Below are 21,063 nucleotides of genomic sequence, written 5' to 3'. Positions count from 1 at the left end.
CAAAAAAAAAAAAAAAAAGAGGGGCGCCTGGGTGGCGCAGTCGGTTAAGCGTCCGACTTCAGCCAGGTCACGATCTCGCGGTCCGGGAGTTCGAGCCCCGCGTCAGGCTCTGGGCTGATGGCTCAGAGCCTGGAGCCTGTTTCCGATTCTGTGTCTCCCTCTCTCTCTGTCCCTCCCCCGTTCATGCTCTGTCTCTCTCTGTCCCAAAAATAAATAAACGTTGAAAAAAAAAAATTAAAAAAAAAAAAAAAAGAAATCTTACCATTTGCAACAACATGGATGCAGCTAGAATGTACTCTGCTAAGTGAAATAAATCAGTCAGAGAAAGGCAAATACTATATGATTTCACTCATATGTGGAATTTCAGAAACAAAACAGATGAACACATGGAAATCAGGGGGAAGAAGAGAGAGGGAAACAAACCAAAAGAGACTCTTAACAATAGAGAACAAACTGAGGGTTGATAGAGGGAGCTGGGTAGGGGATAGGCTAGATGGGTGATGGGTATTAGGAGGGCACTTGTAATGAGCACTGGGTGTTGTATGTGAGTAATAAATCACACTGAGTTCTACTCCTGAAACCAATATTGCATTGTACGTTAACTAAAATTTAAATAAGTAAATAATTAAATAAATAAGGACTCACCAAGAAGTCTATTACTCCAAGTTCACTGCCTTTCTATTAGATTTTGTGATCTAGAAAATGCAGGGGACAGGCCAGATACATTTTTTTTTAATCTTTATTTATTTTTGAGAGACAGACAGACAGACAGCAAGCATGGGAGGGACACAAAGAGAGGGAGACACAGAATCTGAAGCAGGCTCCAGGCTCTGAGCTGTTGGCACAGAGCCCGACGTGGGGCTCGAACTCACGCACCATAAGATCACGACCAGAGCCAAAGTCAGACGCCCAACCAACTAAGCCACCGAGGCGCCCCAGGCCAGATACATTTTTTTAATAAGTTCTCTAATATCCTCATGGACAAGACAGAAAACACAAGTTTCAAACTAACACAATAAAGTGATTCTTAATATATCCTGAAGGGCTCAAATCTCAGCCTGTCCTCCTCCATTATTTTTTATCAAGACCTTAATGAAAACATACATAAACATATTTATCAAATTTTAGGTTAACACAATGCTGACAAGGCTATCAAATATTTGGGAAAGAACAAGGAAGATCATAGAAGATCCTGACAGGCCAGAAAAATAGGCAACAGACTCCTACATGAAGTTTAAATATAAGCAGAGTGAGGTCTTGAAGGAGGTCTATACAACACATGAAATAGGGAGAAAAGTTTAAAAAGAATGAGAGGGTTTGGGCTGACATTAAGGTGGCTGTGTTCCTTACAGAACTAGGGACCCAACTGACAAAGAGCTCAGAGGCTTGGCATGCATGTAGGGCCCAGATGAAGGAGCTGAAGGTGCAGAGAGGACAGCAGGGTATGTCCCAAACTTTTCATCCCATGGCAGGTGCCATGCTCCAAGCAAAGTGCGGACAACCTGGAGGGATGTGATGAGGGCAGGTATCCAGAGCAGAGGGGAAGAACCGAGACTGGGACAGGTACAGGGGGGCGTGGGTAAAGAATAAGAACCCACAACAGAGGCCCCTGGGACAGCAGAAAGAGAGCCAGGAAATAGCTGTACTAAGAGAGCAGAGTGGGGATCAAGAAGACATCTTGAGACCTTGCCCCTAAATGCTTGCTCACCATCTGGATGCCAGCTGGATGCAATTACAGCTAGGTGGCTATGGATTTCAGAGGAGGGTTTCTCTGGATATGCACCTGGGTCCCCTCTACAGTGTCTGTGCTATGCTCTTGGCTGCCCACTCTGGCATCTATCTGTCCTGTTGAGGAATGCTGACTCCTGGACACCCAGCCTCCAGCAAACCCAACTTCCACTCAGGTTCCCTAATTCAGCCCAGTTTCATCTCATGGAGAACCCAAACAGAAGTTGTCTCTGTGGGGACTGACAGCCATCTTTTTACTGCCCCTCAGGCCAGGGATGCAGGCCTCCTAGAATTTAGGCTTCTAAGTAAAATGTCCAATTCTCTTTTTAGACAAGGCCTGTGGCCAGCTTGGCTGGTACGGTTCTGCCAGATCAGACCTCTGCAAACCCAAGCAGGCAAGCCCAGCAGTTAGGCACTACCTCAGGGCCACCGTGGCCAAAGGCTCCTCTCACTACTCAAGGACCATATACCAGTCAGCCTCAGTAGGACAAGGCATCACAATAGCCAATGTCCCTCTATCTCCCAGGCTTTTATCCTAAATCTCTTCACATGTACAGGGTTGCTCTTCCAAGAGATCCTCCAGGGCCCCCTCTCCCTCCACTGACTGCTATTCCTCCTGGGTCCTGATCCTGTTCGAAAGCACCACTATCCAGCCACTTTCTCATCCTCCTTTCTTGCTAGTGCACTGCATCTGTCACTAAAACCTGCTGGGTCATCCTGGCCTTTATCAAGTTTGCTCCCCATGCCCTGCACACATCACAACCTCTTCCCCAGGCCCTCCCTCCAGTCAGTCCATCTTTTGCAGTTATACCAAAGGACCTTTTAAAATATAACTCTGTCCAGGTTGCTATCTGTTAACCAGTGAAAAGGCCAGAAGAGACCTGGCTCCACCTGATTCCAGCCTGTCTGTTTACCTCCTGTACTAGAGCATACCTCCTATTGCTCGCTCCATAGCAACCAGCATCTTGCATGTCGGAAGGGCCAGGCAAAGTCAGGGCCCAGGCCACGCACAGGCAAACCCCGACCACTGTCAGGTATGTACTCAGGCCCCTCACACTTCTTATGAATGCCAAAACCTGTTCCAACAAGTGTCACACAGGCCAGGAGCATGACCATGACATTGCTACTTTCTCAGCACTGACCTTGGGCTTGATAAATGCTGCTAAATGGATGGATTAACAAAGGAAGCACCACTGCTACCTTCCCTTCACACCTGGCAGGGCTCCAATGCCTGGAAATGGCTGCAGTTCCCCAGAGCTCAGGAGAGCATCAGTGGCATTGCTTTGGCTTTAAAGCCTCCCCTTAGGCCTCTCACCAACCAAAGTGGCTCTACAAGGCAGACCCTCTAAGGTCTCCTGTGCACCCACCAAGGCTGTGGCCATTCTTGGTGTAGAAGCAGGTGCTGTTGATGAGGTTGACACAGCAGCCAATCACGTCTCCTGTGGTGAATGTGGGACCGTAGGGCTGGCCAGTCCCAGAGGAGCAGAACGAATGCCCATCATCGCCGTGGTAACCATAGGAATGTTTATCCCAACCTGTTGGGGAAGAGAATAGCAACAGCTGAGTGGAGGTGTCTGAGACAGCCACAGAAGCCTGCCTGGGTCTGAGCCCTTCTCCCCAGCCTGCCAACACCTCAGTCAGTACTCTTGGACTCTCAGAGCTGGCTGTGGACAGGTTCTGGCTACACCAAAGGAGCAGTGACTCCAGCAGGTCACCACCCCTGAGTAGCTGAAACAGTCAAGGGGACCAACCTGTGGTTAACAAGAACCAAAACCATGACTAACCTGGAAAAGACTTACCAGAAGGCCATGCACGCAGCAAGGAAGCGGTCAGAGAAAGTCTCATGATGGAGAGGGGGCTTCAACTGACCTTTCAGAGTTTTTTTTTTTGCTTTTAATGTTTTTAGTTTTATTTTTTAAAGTAGACTTCACACCCAGGGAAGACCCCAATGCAGGGTTTGAACTCACAATCCTGAGATCAAGATCTGAGCTGAGACAGGATGCTTGAGTGGCTCAGTCAGTTAAGCGACCATCTCTTGACTTTGGCTGAGGTCATGATCTCATGGTTCGTGAGCTGGAGGCCCACATTGGCCTCTGTGCTGACAGTGCAGAACCTGCTTGGGATTCTCTGTCTCCCCCTGTCTCTCTGCTCCTCCCCTGCCCGCTCTCTAGCTCTCTCTCAAATATAAGTAAATAAACACTTTTTTAAAATTAAAAAAAAAAAAAAGATCTAAGCTGAGATCAGGATTCAGACACTTAACCAACTGAGCCACCCAGGGGCCCATGATTTATACACTTTAGATGGGTGGTTTTTACGGCATAAAATCTTATCTCAATAAAGCTATTAAGCACACACACACATATGTATTTGACTTTGTATATATTCACCTGGTGTCCTGAAACCTTGTAAAACTCACCAATTAGTTCTAGTAGCTTTTATGAAGATTCTTTGGGATTTCTAAACATACTGTCTGAGAAATAAAAACAATTGTATTTTTGCTTTCTACTCTGCATGTCTTTTTATTTCTTTTTCCTGCCTGAATAGAAATAGAGCAAAAGTGACACCTCTGAAGTGCACCACACTTTGGTACAGGGAAAAGAGTGAAAAAGGTCATTCCAGGAAGAAGTACAGTAAAGTCATGAGCACAGGTGGGACCAGAGGGTGTGAGCTACAGAGGGACCTGCCTGCCTGCCTGCTTGGCTAAGGAATAGGAGTAGAGCTCACAGAGCCATGGCAAGCCAGGACCCACACAGGGTAGGCAAGCCTGACTGGCTGACAAGCAGGTCTGCTCCCTAAAGTAGCCGTTCCAAATAGCTTTCCTAGCCTCTGCTGCCTTCTTGGGGTCTGAGCAGCATGCCCATGTCAACATACTTAAGCACATCCTTCCCTTCCCGCCACCCCCAAGTGGCATGGGTAGATGTTCTCCTCTGGTAGGGAAGCTCTCTCCAGAGGGGCAGAGTGCTTAAGTATCTGAGTACCTCACAAAGAAAGGCAGGTTTCAAACATTCTCAGTGTGTTTAAGTATGTGTGTGGTGAGGAAAGGCGGGTAGGGAGAGGGTAGGGAGGTATGAGCAGGCTGTAAGCAAAGGTATGTGGGTGAAAACGGATGGATGACAGGGCCAGTGGTTAGCATGGGAGATACAGGACAAGGCTGGAGAGGTAGAACTAACCAGACTCTGGAACCCAAACTCTGCCCTGCATTTGGACTGGTGAGCTCAAGGGCAAGGTGTCCTTCATAATCACAGTATCCATCCCAAGCCTTGTATACCCTGAGCTTTCATGTCTTTTCAGCCAGGAACCCTGGTTCCTGGTTAAATGAAGCTTCCCCAGAACCATAGTGGGCAACAGGCCAAAGCTGAATGGCTCTCACTAGCGGGTACAGGACCTAGAGACCTGCTGCTCCCCTCCTAATAGCTTTCCACCAATCAGAAGGAAACTATTGTGAGAACTGCCCAGAGCTGGCTTTAGAAAGCCCAAGGCCTGGAGCCAGGCTCTGTTCTCACCTTTCCCATTCTCCAGAGACACTGGGACTGCCTGGCTCAGGGGATAAGGTGCTGCTCTGGGCACCAACCCAACTTCTAAGCTCCTTAACCCCAAGAGTGGGTGGGGCCTTTCTACTGCTGGTGAGTACACAGATCATTTGGCCTCAGGGAAGCAGCTCTCCTCGGGCACAGGGATGCCCACTGCTGCCCTGAGAGGTAGGATGATGAAGCTACAATAGGCAATGCCTCTCCTCAGGCTTCAACACAGGAGGCTCTATGGCTCCTGGCAGCAGCAGCTGCAGTAGCAGCCGCTCCTCTGGGCCACAGAAGGCTACAAATGAAGGGGTGTCAGCTGAACAGCAGTGAGGACCAAAGTGACAATCATCCCTCTAGGTCTGGCTCAGATTGTACTTGGTGACCCTGGGCATGCCCACCAGCTTCCCCTGCCTCAGGATCCACATCCACATGCCACACCAATCACAGTAGGCCTCCCCTGGCTCCTCCTAGATCCTCCAGACGGAGCACAAGGGCTTCCCACATGCAACACAGTCACTGACCACAACATGACAACCTGTTAAGAGAGCAGCACAGCAATAACCCTGTGTGTGTGGCACAACAGTTACTGCCACTTCCACCTCATCAAGAGACTGGGGGCCTTGGTCACCAGCCCGCAAAGCTGAGAAATGGTTGAAATGGGATTTGACCAAATCTTCAGATTCCAAAACCCACATGTGTCTTTCCTGTCATGTGTCTTGTCTCATTTGAGGTGGTAACCACTCAGGCAGTAAAACTGTCCCCAAGCCCCTATCCCATCACCAGAAGACAGTGGTCAGATGCACTGGTTTTAAGGAGCTGTGGACCTGGGATTTCTGACTTGCAGTGAATCAGGCCAGAAATGGGGCAAGGCCCAGACCCCAGCCCTAGAGGAAGACAAAGGTACTGGTGCCTCCTGTCTGAAGGCTACAGCTGGCAGTCTCTGCTCTCCAGGGAGCCCCCACCTTCCCACCTCACCAGGCAGCCACAGCCAGCTGACCAGAACACACACTTCCACCCAGTGCCCACTGAAGAAAGGCTTCCTAAGCACAAAGTCCCGCTTCTCACATATAAAGAACATACATATGATCCAGCCAAAGATAGCAGCACTTGACTTTAGGCCACAGGCCTGAATTCTCAGCATGGAACCCCCCAGGATGGGCTGCTCTGCTATAGAGCCCTACAGCTACTAGAGACCAAACTTTGCTCCAGGGGCCTGGGATGCCAGGGGCAGAGGTGTGGCTCTCCTCAATGCTGCTTGAGCAGAAAAAATTTCCCTAAAGACAAGCCTACCACTCACCACCTCCTGAGGCCATGTGGCTGTGGGAGAACACTGCCCAGGAAAGCCACTGCCCATTCTAGCCCTCCCCAAAGAATCCTTAGGGAGAGCTGCTTGCTGTCCTATGCGCCCTCTCAGAACCATGCCCACAGCTGCTCATGCCCACTGGGTCCTCCCTTTGTGCCAGTGCATCATGATCCAACCCCGACGCTTGCTCCTTTAAGTTTTCCATAACATTGTTTGGTTCCCCCCTCCCCCTAGCCCTGGCACACTGCTCACATCCCTGATCAATCCTGAATCCTACTGAACCTTTCCAGTCACCAGTAGTTACTTGTCCTGGGACTGTCCCTGTCTATCTTCCTTGGCCAAGACAGGAGTTCCCTGACGCAGGGTCTACATGATCTCATCACAAGTTCCTCCAGTGCCCAGGATGTCAGGAGTCTGAGAGGTGGTACACATGCATATACACATGTCTGTGTGTTTGTGTGTAGTGACCAGTCCTAGCCCATTTCTCTCTCACACAAGGATGACCGACCCTGCATGACAGATTTTGTATACAGATTTTACTGGCTGGAAAGTACAAGACTTGAACTAGAAAATTTTCCTTGTTTTAGCTTTCTCAGATTAAAGCGGTAGTTACTCTAACAATTTTAATAAAAATGTAGCCATGTGATCCATCAAAAATAGTGAAATTGCCCAAAAGAACCAGTTCCTACTTAAGTCAATGACTCAAGGATATCTGGAAGCTATTTTTGTTGCCATGTATAGGAGCTCAATAACTGTCACCAAAACAACAGAGGTTTACATTTCCAAAGACCTAATACAGAAATTTAAGTATTTTGAATACTTTTCTTCAAAAATAAACTATGTAGGGGCGCCTGGATGGCGCAGTCGGTTAAGCGTCCGACTTCGGCCAGGTCACGATCTCATGGTCCATGAGTTCGAGCCCCGCGTCGGGCTCTGGGCTGATGGCTCAGAGCCTGGAGCCTGTTTCCGATTCTGTGTCTCCCTCTCTCTCTGCCCCTCCCCCGTTCATGCTCTGTCTCTCTCTGTCCCAAAAATAAATAAAAAACGTTGAAAAAAATTTAAAAAAAAATAAAACAAAATAAGAAAAAAGAACTTGAGGGGTAAAGTGAATGAGCTCAGCATGTCTGAAAAACGGGAAAAGGCAGCCAGTTGGGCTGGAGCGGAGAGAGATTTAAGAAGACTGGTGGCAGAGCTGACAGGACTCCCTGGATGTGTGTGCTGCTGGTCTGAAAGTGAACAAGGATGCCTCCCAGGTTTCTGTCCTGGACAAAAGGGTGAATGGTAGTACCACCTACTAACAGAAGGAGCAGGCCTTTTGGACATGTTAAGTTTGAGTAGATGGGTGGCTATACAAGGCCAGTGAAATGACTGTGGCTTATCCCAGACACTCAAAATTGTGATGGGGAACACTCATGAAACAAACAGTAGCATAAACAGAAAATTTTAAATGAAGTCAATGGAGGATTTTCCTACTGTGTTGTCTTGATACAATGGCTTCCTGTTTTTCCTTTTGGTGAAAAATTCAGACCAAAGACTAGAAAGGGCAGAGCAAACACAGAGCAAGGCACTAGATGCTCAAAATAGAAGAAGAGATATTAAAGGGCACGAAGTTACTCTAAACGGATTAAGTTACCCCGCTCTCAATGAAACTTCTCCCCAGGCCTTGAGAAGCTGTACAGCAGAAAGGAGCAGGTCCTTTTCCTGCCATTCTTGAGGAATCAGGCAGACAGGAGACAAACCAATAAGGCCAAGGTCAAATTGCCATTGCACATTCTGTAGACAGTCTGTGGTTGTCAGTCTCAATCTAGGGTACTACAGAGGGCGGTCTGGCCTCTATTAGAAAGAGACACTATCACCCCCTTGGTGGTAGGGCAGCAGTATGGCCTGAAAGCCTTCTGCAGTCTGGTCTTGGATACAGCCCTGTCCCTCCAAGATGGCAGTTCCTCGGCAGTCACTCACTTCCTTGGACCTAGGTTCCTCGGCAGTCACTCACTTCCTTGGACCTAGGTTCCCTTCTCTACCAAGTGAGGTGGGAGCAATTAGCGTGGTCAAAGAGCCCTAAGATCTACTTAGAAGAAACACTGAGACTCTAACCAATCAGCAGGTACAATAATCCCCATCTGAAGGTTGAGAAAACTGAGTCACTGCGAGGCTACGTGAAGGCTTGTGGTCTGGTAGATAACATTCTCAGAAGCTCAATTCTCCTTTCCTCTGAGGGACATTCAGGTGTGTACCAAGCAGGTACCCACAAGGGTGAAGCTACCACCTCCTCCTTCTTGAGGTGGCCCACAATTCAATCTCAGGAAAAAGGAAGATGCTCTGAAAGTGGAACAGTGTGAGTTCCTCAAAGACTGGGCTCCATTAGAAAACACTTCACGTAACCCCTACAAGGTTTCTGAACTCCAGATTTGGCTGACCTGTCCAACACTACTCCCTACTGGTATCTGGATCAGTTCCATCCTGGGCACAAAGCCTCCTGTCATCCCTCCCCCAAGGCTGCAAGAACAAGCAGTAGGGTAGGTGAACAAGGAGTGCTAGGATTTGCCAGCCAGCCCCCTTTCTTTAGGGGATAGTACTCACCTTCTCTTAAGAAGTACCCCCCCCCCACCCCCACACCAATTCTGTCTCCAGGGTGGACTACTAATCCTAGTAATTCCTCCTCCCTGACCCAAACTGGATCAATAAGAGATCTTCCTGATTTTTCTACAAGGATGCTGGGAGGAGAGTGGGTCTCAAAGCTCTGTGCTGCCATTGTTCCAATCTTATGTTGAATGCCAGTTTGACAGACTAAAACTAGTAAGCACAAAGCAGGTGAAAGAGACAGAGAAAGAAAGTCCAAGACAGCATTTGAATCCCTGAGACCTCACTCCTCTGTTTGCCCTGCCTGAATTCTGGCTGACCAGCTGGTTAGAGATGGGTTTCTCTCCTTTTTGTTTTTTTTCTATTTTTTAAATCATTTTATTTATTTAAGAGAGTGGGAGAGAGGGAGGCAGGAAGAGAGGGAGAGGGAGGAAGAGCAAGCTGGGGAGAGGGAGAGGGAGAATCTTAAGCAGGCTCCAGGCTCAGCACAGAGCCTGATGCAGGGCTCGATCCCATGACCCTGGCATCATAACGTGAGCCGAAATCAAGAATCAGACACTCAACCAAGTGAGCCACCCAGGCGCCCTGGGTTTCTCTCCCTTGAAGCAACCAAAGTTCTCTGGCTATCGGGGCCACATCTAAGCATCTTTTTGTTCACCCTGCATAACACCTGGCCCAGAGTACATGCTCAAGAAATGTTTGTTGAAATAAAAAGGGAAATGTAGTCAAGGGCTGGCAAGAAGCCTGAAGTACAAGACTGTCAATGATCAGACCATATTGTGACACACTGCCTGTGGGCAATCCTAGGCTTGAGTGTAAGGAGTTTTGTTGTCATTTTTCTTTGTAAGAAAAGCAAAGCAATTAGAGCTGTCTGCCTGCATCATGCCCCCACTTACACAGACTAATGACGAAGCTACTTCTGGGTCCTGGCAAGAGGACTACAGATAGGCTGGAGACCTGGCTCTACACCTGGGTAAGTCATTTAACTTCTTTCAGTTTTCTCATCTATGAAACAAGGAAGCAGATGTAAATACCTCTGCCAGCTCTAGAAGAGTCCATGGTTCTAAGTCCCCTTTCCCATTAAGAGTGTCCAGCAGCTATGGTCACTCCCACACCTCTGGGTAAGCCTCCCCTCCAGTCCCACCACCCTCTGCTTCAGAAGAGAGCCCCAAACAGAACTTCTGGACCCAAAGTCAGCAGCTTTCTAAGTTGGCAGCAGGAGCAATCACCCTCTTTGGATGGGCTTGGTGTGAAGCTGGGGTGATAGGCCCGGGAATGAGAGTTGTCACATTTATCACAGGGCTGGAACCAGCTGTCTGAGAGGACAATGAGAGGTGAGGGCCAGAAGAAAACAAGGGGGCACAGCTGCCTGGACCACCACACCCTCCTGTAGGAAGTCAGGTCCAGGTGTCTCTGAGTCAGAGGATAGCTGAGACCATACAATGGGGAAAACACTCTGACAGAAGAGCCACCCAACTAATCATTCTTCCCTCTCCAAAGAGAACAAGCCTTGACACTCCCAGAGAGAACGAATGGGTAGCCAGCCTATGGGTGCCCACACAGAAAAGCCTACCCCTTGCCATGTCAGACACCTATTAGATGCCAGTGATGCAAGGGGAAGCCAAGCCACATTTGGGCCAGAGAGCCCTAGGTGCCCACTTCCGATGTTCTGGCACCACCCACTTCCCCTTCCATGATCACTCAGAGGGGAAGTCTCTATCACAGAAGTGTGGGGGCGGCTGAGGAAAGGAAATGGTTCATCATCTTGGCACTCCCAGATGCCATCCCTGGTTACAATGCCCTGGAGGTAGAAGACTCCCATGGGGGTGCCAGGGACTCCAACACAATTGCTCCAGGAGCCCAACCACTGCAACTTCCATCTGCCAGGACATGTCAGGGGCCTTAGTCCCAAGGAGCTAGCAATTGGAGAGGACTCCCACTGCCAAGTAGAAAGACTTCTTTCTGCATCTTCAGCACATTAACACAGAATCTTGGAAGGGGGCTGGTGCTGTGCCTGCCCAGGAGGTTCTAGTCCTGGCCTGTGGCTAGCCAGCACACAGAGTCCAGCCCACGCCTCACAAAGTAAACCTGAGCCTTGGCCTCCATGCCACCACGGCAGCCATCTCTCCCCAAGAAATGGGTCCCAGTCACCACTGGGCTTTGGGACTAGACAGACTTGGGTTTGAATCCCAGTTCTATCACTTGGCCCACTGAATTCTCTTGACTGAACTCTTTCAGGGTTGGTGAGAGAATTAAACAAGAATGGCTAGGGAATACCAGCCCAAAGGAGGCACTCACCCTCAAATTTCTCTTCCCTCTCCATTTCTAATACCAGTTCCATGGTGAATCCTAGGCACTTCAGACTTCGTACTTCCTTCTTCCCTGAGGGAGCAAGCAGGGATGGAACTGGTCACCACCCACCTCTCCTAACTAACACCCAGCAATGGCAGCTCCAGGCCTGTTCCACTCTTGCTTGTCCCCGGTTTCCCGGGGAGGCCATCTGGCCTTCAGAGCACTTGACAGAGCTCAACAACCATCCCCGGTGGCTCTCAAAATGTCACTTATGAGACTGGCTATAGAGGAAAGGTGCTGGACTAGCTTGGCCAGGGTGCTTATTGAGCCTGGGATTGCTGTAGAGAGAGCACATGTGCCCTGGGAGACCTCCTGGCAGGGCTGCTTCTCAAGGATGGTCACTTCCTCAGAGGCATCCCTCCCTGGAATCCATCAGATAAATGCTTTTCCCCAAACCTCAAGTATCTTAAAAAAATCTGATAGGATCCACTGCCTGGAGCAGCTCAGCAATGGACAACGGGAAAGCAAAAGAGATCTTTTCACTCAGCAGACAGTGCAGTGACATTACAGAGGGTCCATTTTGGTACTCACATGGCTGTTACCCCAAGCTCTCAGAACCATGGAAACAAAGAACAGGATCCACACAACCCTAGGGCTATGCCTCTGGCGGCTCCAGGCCAGAGGGGTCAGGGGTACCCTGGGGGTCTGCTCAGCATGGAAGTCAAGGTAAGGAGAGCAGGAGAAAAAGGTTATCTGCAGGTAGGTAGCTGGTGACACCAGGGACTGATACCAGGTGGAGCTTGCCCTCGCAGGGGTACCCAGGCCCTATACTGAGATAGGGGCAGGTGTCAGCTCAAAACCATGGGCAAGGTGAGAGGCTACATAGCCAGCACCTGCATAAAAGCAGCCTTCCATGAGTCATACCTTTTCTCTACCCCAAAAGAAACAGATACCTGATGGCCAGGGGAGGCCCAGGGAAGCCAGGATGGGTATAGCTGGGTCTGGCTAGAACATGGCTCAAGTAGTATCTGCCATATCTAACAGAGCTACCGGCCTGTATCTCAGGATCCCACAGGACAGGCTAGGTCTGTCATCTACTATGCTGAATCAGGCTATGGAAAGGCATAGCACTGTCCCACAAGACTGAGGAGCAAGCTCAGCTCTGAGACCTTGGTATCTTTCCTCTGGAGCCAGGTTTGGCTTCTCCTTGTCTCCACTGAACTTCTTTTGAACCTCAGGGGAAAGTCAGTGGATGGGTGACCCTTGGTAGTGTAGGAGCCTGTGACTTTGCACACATTGCCAGATCCTGAGAGATGGCATGTGCAAAACCCTTCCCAAAAGGAGACTCAGGCATAGTAGTACAGTATTTCCAGGACCCCTAGATACAGATTCCTGCCCAACACTAGTAAGGCAAGGGATTGAGCAGTAACTAGTCTACACTCAGCTCCACCCTGATGTGGCCCCAGCCTCCAACCACACCAGAGGACACTTGAGAATCTCTGTTTTCAGAGACTGACAAACTCAGGTTTCAGAGCTGGCCCTTCTGCTGTCAACGAAACCTGTTACCTCAAAGAACTTAATACAGGTCTTCCTGTGAGTGAGAAAAGAGGCCCACAGAAAAGGACCATGATTCAACTGGCCATGGGGCCAAGGCCACTGCTGGCTCAGGAAGGAGTAGCAGGGAAGCAGAGAGCCTCTTACATGAAAGCAGCTCTGCAGTAGGGACTACGGTGGGTCTTAAAGCACTGGCACCATTAACATCTACGGAAACCACCAGGGATTTTGTACAGCTACATGGCCCTTGGGCCCCAACTGCCAAACCACCCTCTGCTCTGGACTTCCCAGTGGAACGTGGGTATCTACCCCTCCACTCCCCTCCAGGTCACTTTCCAAGGATATCTCAGACAGAGACAAAACAAAATGATCAAGGCAGTGAGGGGCTGGGCAGCACCATGCACACAAACCCCAACCTATTCTTCCCACAGCTGCGGTCCTGAGCAGCTGTTCCCCTGGTTTCAGAGAATCTCCTGGCTGCCTGCCTTTTCTAGGCAGGGCTACTTTGAGGCGCCTTATAGGCCTGAACTGCAAGGCCGTCACCAGTCAGCCTCTTCCCTTTACCAGCCTAAGCTGGTACTCACTTGGGAGGCTTGTATGGTACCTACAATCATGCCAGTGTTGCAGAGGACTATTCCCAGGTGCTCTACCAGGGTTAGGAGAAGGCACACCCAGATTTCCAGTGGGGCTCTGATGGTTCAATTCACCCAACTGGACTCACGGAGGGACTGAGCAAAGCCACTGCTATTGATATTTGCTCTGAATAGGCACCTTATGCTACAAGATACGAGGGCAGAAAGAAAGGATATTGAACACCTTGTTACTTATTGTCAGTGCCTGTCACACTGACAGGGGCTAGCCTCTGTACTTGTGAACCTGGCACAAACACCCACGTTCTGCCCTGTTCTCTGCTATGTGCTGTTCCTCTCCCATGACATGTGCAAATGTGAAATATCAGCTGTTTGCAGAAAGTGTCCCACCCAGTAGAAGCAGGCCCCAGCCACAGAGATCAGGACACAAACAGTCCCAGGGACATGCTCCTAACAGACCATTCAGGGCAGGCTTAGGCAAGGCAAGCTCTAGGTTGAGGAAAAGATGCTTACTTGAACATGACCATCCTGTGGGAGCAAGGCACACAGTCCCCTTACTACCCTCCAACCCCCCTACCAGGGCCTCATTGCAAGGTGCCATCTGCTTCAGGAGACATGCTCCCCCACCCCCAGTCCCCAGCTGTGGTTCTTCTAGCTACTTCTTTTACAACAGTTCGAAGAAAGTGTGCCCCAAGGGTTCTCCTTTGTAGGATTGCAGTAATTAAGGTAATATATGCCACACCAAGAGAACACCTGCCTCCTCCACAGAAATGGCAAGGAGGAAATTATCAGCTGCCCAGCTATGAGGCAGATGGGGCTACCGAACAACACAGCCTAAGTCTCCTTGGCCCTCTCTGAGGTACAAGGCACAAAAGGAAGATCTATCCCATCCTCACCCCCCTCAAAGCACCCAAGATTAGAAGCAGCCCAAAACTCTATCCACAATGCTGACTTTTTCTCCTTGCTTCTTCAATCCAGGGATCCCAATCTATGCTGCTTGCTGCCAGCTCAACGATGGGAGGGTTGGGCTGCAGGTACTCACCTGCCTGTAGATAGATCATCCTGCCCTGCTTTCAAGGCATTTGGCCAAGGATTCTGACATTCTTATTTTGGACCACAACTGTTCCTTGGTTTCACACTTAACAGAGGCCAAAAAGTCTTACAAAAGGTAAACATCAAAAGTTCCACATCTTCCAACAGAAACTTCTAACCATGCAAGCTAAGGCATGTCCATATACTCCTGGGAAAGTCCGACCACCACAGTCTCATACAAGAGGTACTCTCTGTTATCATCTGCCCCAGGGCTAAGTGAGACCCCTAGAGTGGCTATTCTCTACTCGTGACAGCCCTAGAGGCAAAGATGTCCTGGCTGAGCCAGTAAAGGAAAGCCTACAAGAAAATACTTGAAATACCAACTTCCTGACTTTGTTTGCTGTACCATCTTCACCCTCCATAATTCAAGTCCAGCTATCAGGTACTAAACATGGTTACTCAAATACAGAAAACACAAGCACTGACAGAAAATACTGTTTCAATTACATCTAACTGTACTCTGATATACAAACACTTGAAAACTTTATTTAAAAAAAAACTTTTAAATGTTTATTTTTGAGAGAAAAAGAGAAACAAAGCATGAGTGGGGGAGGGGCAGAGAGGGAGACAGAGAATCCGAAACAGGCTCTGAGCTGTCAGCACACAGTCTGACACAGGGCTCGAACCCACAAACCATGAGATCATGACCTGAGCCAAAGTCGGATGCTTAACTGACTGAGACACCCAGGCACTCCTGTAAAAAAAATTTTAAACGTATAGATACTTTCTTCCTCAGGTAGAAAAAAATACTTTTTTTCAATTACAACAAAAGCTAACATGCATGCCCCCCCTTTTTTTTTTTGAGTGGGGGAAAGCGGGGGAACTAGAAAGTCCCCCCCTCCCCCCACCCCGTGCATATGGGATAGGGAAAGAGGGACAGGAAGGAAACTTAGGCAGGTTCCACACTCGGGACAGAGCCTGAAGCAGGGTGAGATTATGACCTGAGCTGAAATCAAGAGTCAGACACTTCACTGACGGAACCACCCAGGTGCCCCAGCACCCCTCTTTTTATCAGGCACTATTCTAAGCACATTATAGGAATTAACTCACTAAATTCTCATAATCATTCCATATAAGAGTTAAGTACTAATATCACTCCCATTTTACAGATAAGGAAAACTGAGCACAGAGAAGTTAAGTAACTTATCTCGGGATGCCAGGATACAAATGCAGAGGGTGGCTCCAGAGTCCACGCTCTTAACTACTGAGCTACATACTGCTCCACAAGCTGACCACAACCCTAAAGGTCTGTTTCCTCACATGACTAAATGTGAGCCTATAGTTGGTTCAACAACACTGAGCCCTAACATACAGAGAAGATGTAGTGTGTGTGTGTGTGTGTGTGTGTGTGTGTGTGTGTGTGTGTACATACATACGTATATGTATGCATATATACATACACACACATATACACACACAGATGTAGTGTATGTGTGTATGTGTATATATACACATACAGTACATACACACAATGGAATATTACTCAGCCATCAAAAAATGAAATCTTGCCATTTTTAATGATGTGGACAGAACTAGAATGTATTATGCTAAGTAGAGTAAGTCAGAGAAAGACAAATATATGATTTCACTCATATGTGGAATTACCCACTCATATGGGAAGGGGGAGAGAAGAAAGGAAAAGAAGCCACAAGAGACTTTTTTTTTTTTTTTTCCAACGTTTATTTATTTTTGGGACAGAGAGAGACAGAGCATGAATGGGGGAAGGGCAGAGAGAGAGGGAGACACAGAATCGGAAACAGGCTCCAGGCTCTGAGCCATCAGCCCAGAGCCCGACGCGGGGCTCGAACTCACGGACCGCGAGATCGTGACCTGGCTGAAGTCGGACGCTTAACCGACTGCGGCACCCAGGCGCCCCACACAAGAGACTTTTTAATGTTTATTTATTTTTGAGGCGGTGGGGAGAGGGGCAGACTGAGAGGGAGACACAGAATCCAAAGCAGGCTCTAGGCTCTGAGCTGTCAGCACACAGCAGGGCTCGAACCCACGAACCACGAGATCATGACTTCAGCCAAAGTCAGATGCTTAACTGACTGAGCCACCCAGGTGCCCTGACCACAAGAGACTCTTAACAATAGAGAACAAGCTGAGGGTTGATGGAGGGTGGGAGATGGGCCAGGTGGGTGATGGGTATTAAGTAGGGCATCTGTTGTGATGAGCACTGGATGTTATATATAAGTAATGAAACAATGAATTCTACTTCTGAAACTAATATTGCACTGTATATTAACTAAAATATTAAAAAGTTAAAATTAAAAATACTTCTTGGACATCAAACAAAAAGAAAATAACAAGTATTGGCAAGGATATAGAAAAGTCAGAATCGCGGTGCCTGGGTGGCTCACTTAAGCATCCGACTGTTGGTTTAGGCTCAGGTCATGATCTCACAGTTTCATTGAGTTCAAGCCCCAAGTTGGGCTCTGTGCTGGCAGCATGGAGCCTGCTTGGAATTCTCCCTCTCTTCCTCTCTCACGGTTCGTGGGATCGAGCCTCATATCTAGCTCCGCGCTGAGAGTGTGGAGCCTGCTTGGGATTCTGTCTCCCCACTCTCCCTGCCCCTCTTCCACTCACGCGCGCTCTCTCTCTCTCTCTCTCTAAAAATAAACAAGGGGTGCTGAGTGGCTCAGTCAGTTAAGCGTCTGACTTTGGCTCAGGTTATGATCTCACAGTTCATGAGTTCGAGCATCACAATGGGCTCTGTGCTGACAGCTCAGAGCCTGGACCCTGCTTTGGATTCTGTGTCTCCCTCTCTCTCTGCCCCTTCCTTGCTTGCACTCTCTCTCTCTCTCTCTCAAAAATAAACATTAAAAAAAAAATTTATTAACAAAATGGATTCAATTAATCTAAAAGATGATGGAGATTTTTTATAGGTTTTGATAATTAATCAAAATCATAGCCATTTTCCTATAAAGAGAATTACAGATGGCCAAAGCACAATATACTGAAAGTGATGCCACAAGAAAGTTACATGAACAAGCTAACAAGACAGGAAGGGAGTTTTTCAAAAAACGTCCTCCCCCAAAGATCACTCAGCCCTGACGGATTCACTGATAAATTTTTCTAAACTTACAAATTGAAAGTAATCTACATATAGCCATGAAAATAAGGAACCCCTCCCAATGACCTAGTAGGAGTCTTCTTAACTAAACATGATATACTGTGTTATCTCAAAATACACACTTAAGGCATTTATAAATATAACTGTTCACTTCTGATTAAATGCTTCCAGTTAAATATTTCAGAATAAGGGAAAGGAATCCTTTTTTTTTTTTTTTTTAAACCATCATCTAGCACCTCCTGAAGTCCCATCACATGCTTAAGCTCTTAACAGTTCTTACTGCCCAGGAGGCCAAGCTCAGCCTCTACCCCTCTAGAAGGTCTCCTGTACAATTAGCAAATCTGATCACATTTGTCTATGCTCAAAATACTCCTGCAGCCTGCACTCCTTAAATAAAGATGTCCAGTCCCCTTGACAAGGAACATAAGACTCTTCCCTCAACGGGTTCATCCTGACTGTGACCAGGAAGCCATCTCATTGCACTAGACAACTTATAGATCTACTCACAGGCCTTACTGTACCCAGACCCACCTGGCAAACTCCTATTTGTCTCTCAACACCACTGTGAAGCTGCAGTAACCACCCCAACCACTACCCTCCACCAAATACACCTGTATCTACCAAGAAGGTACATATACTCTCAAACATCTCATCTGAAGTTAACACCAAAGTCTCAAATTCCAGACCCAGCCTAGACCATCATCATCACTCCCCTCCTACCATCCATACATCCAAACAGTCTAAAGAGCCTTCACTGCAACCAAGGGTCTCTTGGAAATCAGAAGTAACTGGCAGAAAGGCCTCAGTTACTGTCATCCTCCATATCATGTCCCTGCTGGAATACATGCTAGTACTTTCAGGTCCAAGTGTTTATGAATGATGATACTTTCAGTTATGGAGGATGTATGCTCATTAACACCCCCCCATCAAAAAAGAAAAAAGTGATCCCAGAAAATGGCAAGTGCCAAAGGGGATTCTCATCTTCCAAATCCAGCAATGAGATGAACAATGGCAGGCCCACCATCATTCCTAAGAATGCCACCCCTCTATCCCTACATCTGTCCAGTACTAGCTCTGCCCAGCCATTTAGCCAGCCCTGTAACCTGGGAAAGCCAGAGGTATCCATCCTTCCCAGGAAGAATCCCTATCTAGCTGCAATCTGATTCTTACTTTCCACCTTAAGGAATAATCAGGGAGATTATCAGGGCAGGAAGGAAAGCCCTCAGGCGCTGGCAGGCAGAGTGAAATGAAAACAGAAGCAATACCCACAGAGGCCCCTTTCTCTTGCCAAACAAGACATCCACCAGAGAGGAATGCTAAAAAAGGTGCCAACTCTCCTGATGTGTTAGTGCGGGGATTAACACCTCATCCACTGTCTCTAAGCCCCTTCTCCCTACTGGCCCACACCCTGTGCCTGGACAGGGTCTGACTTCACAAGGGCCCAAAATGGATTTCCCTACAATGTTGTATTAACAACACCAAGGGGTTCCTGGGTGGCTCTGTCAGTTAAGCATCCAACTTTCAGTCAGTTGGCTCAGTCAGTTTGCGAGTTCAAGCCCCATGTCAGGTTCTGTGCTGATGGCTCAGAGCCTGGAGCCTACTTCGGATCCTCTGTCTCCCTATCTCTTTGCCCCTCCTCTGCTCATTCTCTCTCTCTCTTTCACACACACAAAAATAAATAAACATTAAAAAAACAAAACAAAACAAGAAAAACCAATGTCAAAGCACATGATCAGCAGCTGGCCTCCAACAGGCCCAGAGGGAGTCAAAAACCCCATCATATGAACAAGGCAAACAGACCAAGCCAGCTCCATATGGCTCCAACTCAAAAGAGATTCAGATCAGCCCAGGTAGACCTTGAAGCACTCCCCACCCCCAATCTGCTCCACTCCATGGATCCCAAACCCAATGAGCCATGCAAAAACGGTTCTTACTAAAGAAGGATGCGAATGTGGAACTTACAATACCATGCCTAGCACATGGTAAAAGACTGCACTCCAAAACCACCTGAAAGACAGACTTCCAAGATTTCTTGATAGAAACGCATTTGCTTTTGTTCATTTTGCTTTATTTCTATTTAAACAGATAATATACTCACAAGAAAGAAAATGTGAAAACTTTGAATGTGGAAAATTTCCTTCCCAGTCCTATCTCTAGCCACCCTGTCCCTTCCCAAGGGACAGCCAATACTACAAGTTTTCCTGTAACTTTCCAAAGGTATCTTACGCATGTACAAGCAGGTACAAGTACAGGCAGGTATAGGTATGGTCATTTTGCCTTTTTTATTTTTACTTATCTGGTAGCATATTATATTCTGTTCTATGCCTTATATTTTCAACTTAACAACACATTCTAGAGATTGCTCCAAATAAGTACCTAAAAAGCCTCCTCATTCTCTTCATGGCTGCATTGTATTCTTTTCTGTGGATTAACAAAAATTCATTTAACCAGTCAGTGTTCATGGTTGCTTAAGTGCCGTGTAATAACAGATTATAATAGTTACTTCTGTATGAAAGCCTATAAAAGCCTCTTTTCTCTGCCACTAAAGCAGTGCAAAAGTTCAAAGAGCACATCTGGAATACGAAAAAGATTAACAATCAGTTTACCCTTGATGGTGAATTATTTTTCTAAGCTCCTTGGTTACTAAGAGGCAGAGCTACAAACACTATAGACACATGTAGTCAGCCCAGGCCAGTGGCTTACATAACAAAGATCACAGCTGCATGCTACACAAAAGCCAAACATGCCACACGCACTCTGGTTAATAACTCAAGGACAGTTTTTACTCAGATCAAAGCTAAAAAAATGTCAGACTCTTGACAATTAGCTGAATCCTGAATAAGTGTAGATTTCAAGTATTTGAAATTAGTCAATGAGAAAAAAAATCTGTGAGTGATATTAAACATAGACGGGAAAAGATGAAACGTTTAAGTGCTGCTCTCTCTTTGGAAAAAAACAGTTGCCTTCTTGTGTCCAAGGCACAAACACTAGAGAGGGCCAGGGCCAAAACATAGGGACTTTGCCTGTCTCCATGCTGGTGTTGGGGCAGCTTGTACCATGTCACTTATGCCACTGAAGGGACACATGGACTTAGGACCATCTTCTGGAACTCATCAGCTTCTGGGAGAGGTTTCTATCACCTCAACTAGACACAGCCCAGGACTAGGCATGAGCCACTGGGCAGAAAATAGCTGAAAGGGTGCTTAGGTAGTAAAGAAGGACCATCTGTGGGGCCCAGAGCATTCCTCAAATCTGAGGTTGCTGACTGCCAACCTAAGTCTTGCACAAATCCTCTTATTTATTAAGAAATTGTCTCGGGGCGCCAGGGTG

The 21,063-nt window shown here is 47.7% G+C and overlaps 1 protein-coding gene across 3 annotated transcripts in view; it reads right to left on the bottom strand.

Moving 5' to 3' along the window:
- The window catches only part of RANBP10 (RAN binding protein 10), a 64,558-nt gene that overhangs the window by 18,014 nt on the left and 25,481 nt on the right, over window positions 1–21,063 (bottom strand). Inside the window, exons 4-5 of one of the 3 annotated variants that reach the window (XM_086689133.1) lie at window positions 11,428–11,511; window positions 3,096–3,263 (exon numbers count right to left, since the gene is read on the bottom strand). The exons of 1 other annotated variant lie outside the window; for it this stretch is intronic. In XM_086689133.1, the coding sequence (XP_086545259.1) occupies window positions 3,096–3,263; window positions 11,428–11,511 (252 nt within the window). The remainder of the gene's footprint in view (window positions 1–3,095; window positions 3,264–11,427; window positions 11,512–21,063) is intronic. One more of the 3 variants, XM_025920618.2, reaches the window with a different exon arrangement.

This window comes from Puma concolor, chromosome E2, assembly GCF_028749965.1.
Source record: "Puma concolor isolate L17-30 chromosome E2, mPumCon1.1.hap2, whole genome shotgun sequence".
Classification (NCBI taxonomy): domain Eukaryota; kingdom Metazoa; phylum Chordata; class Mammalia; order Carnivora; family Felidae; genus Puma; species Puma concolor.
The sequence above is the reverse complement of the archived record's forward strand: the minus strand, read 5'-3'. Positions and strand labels throughout refer to the sequence as shown.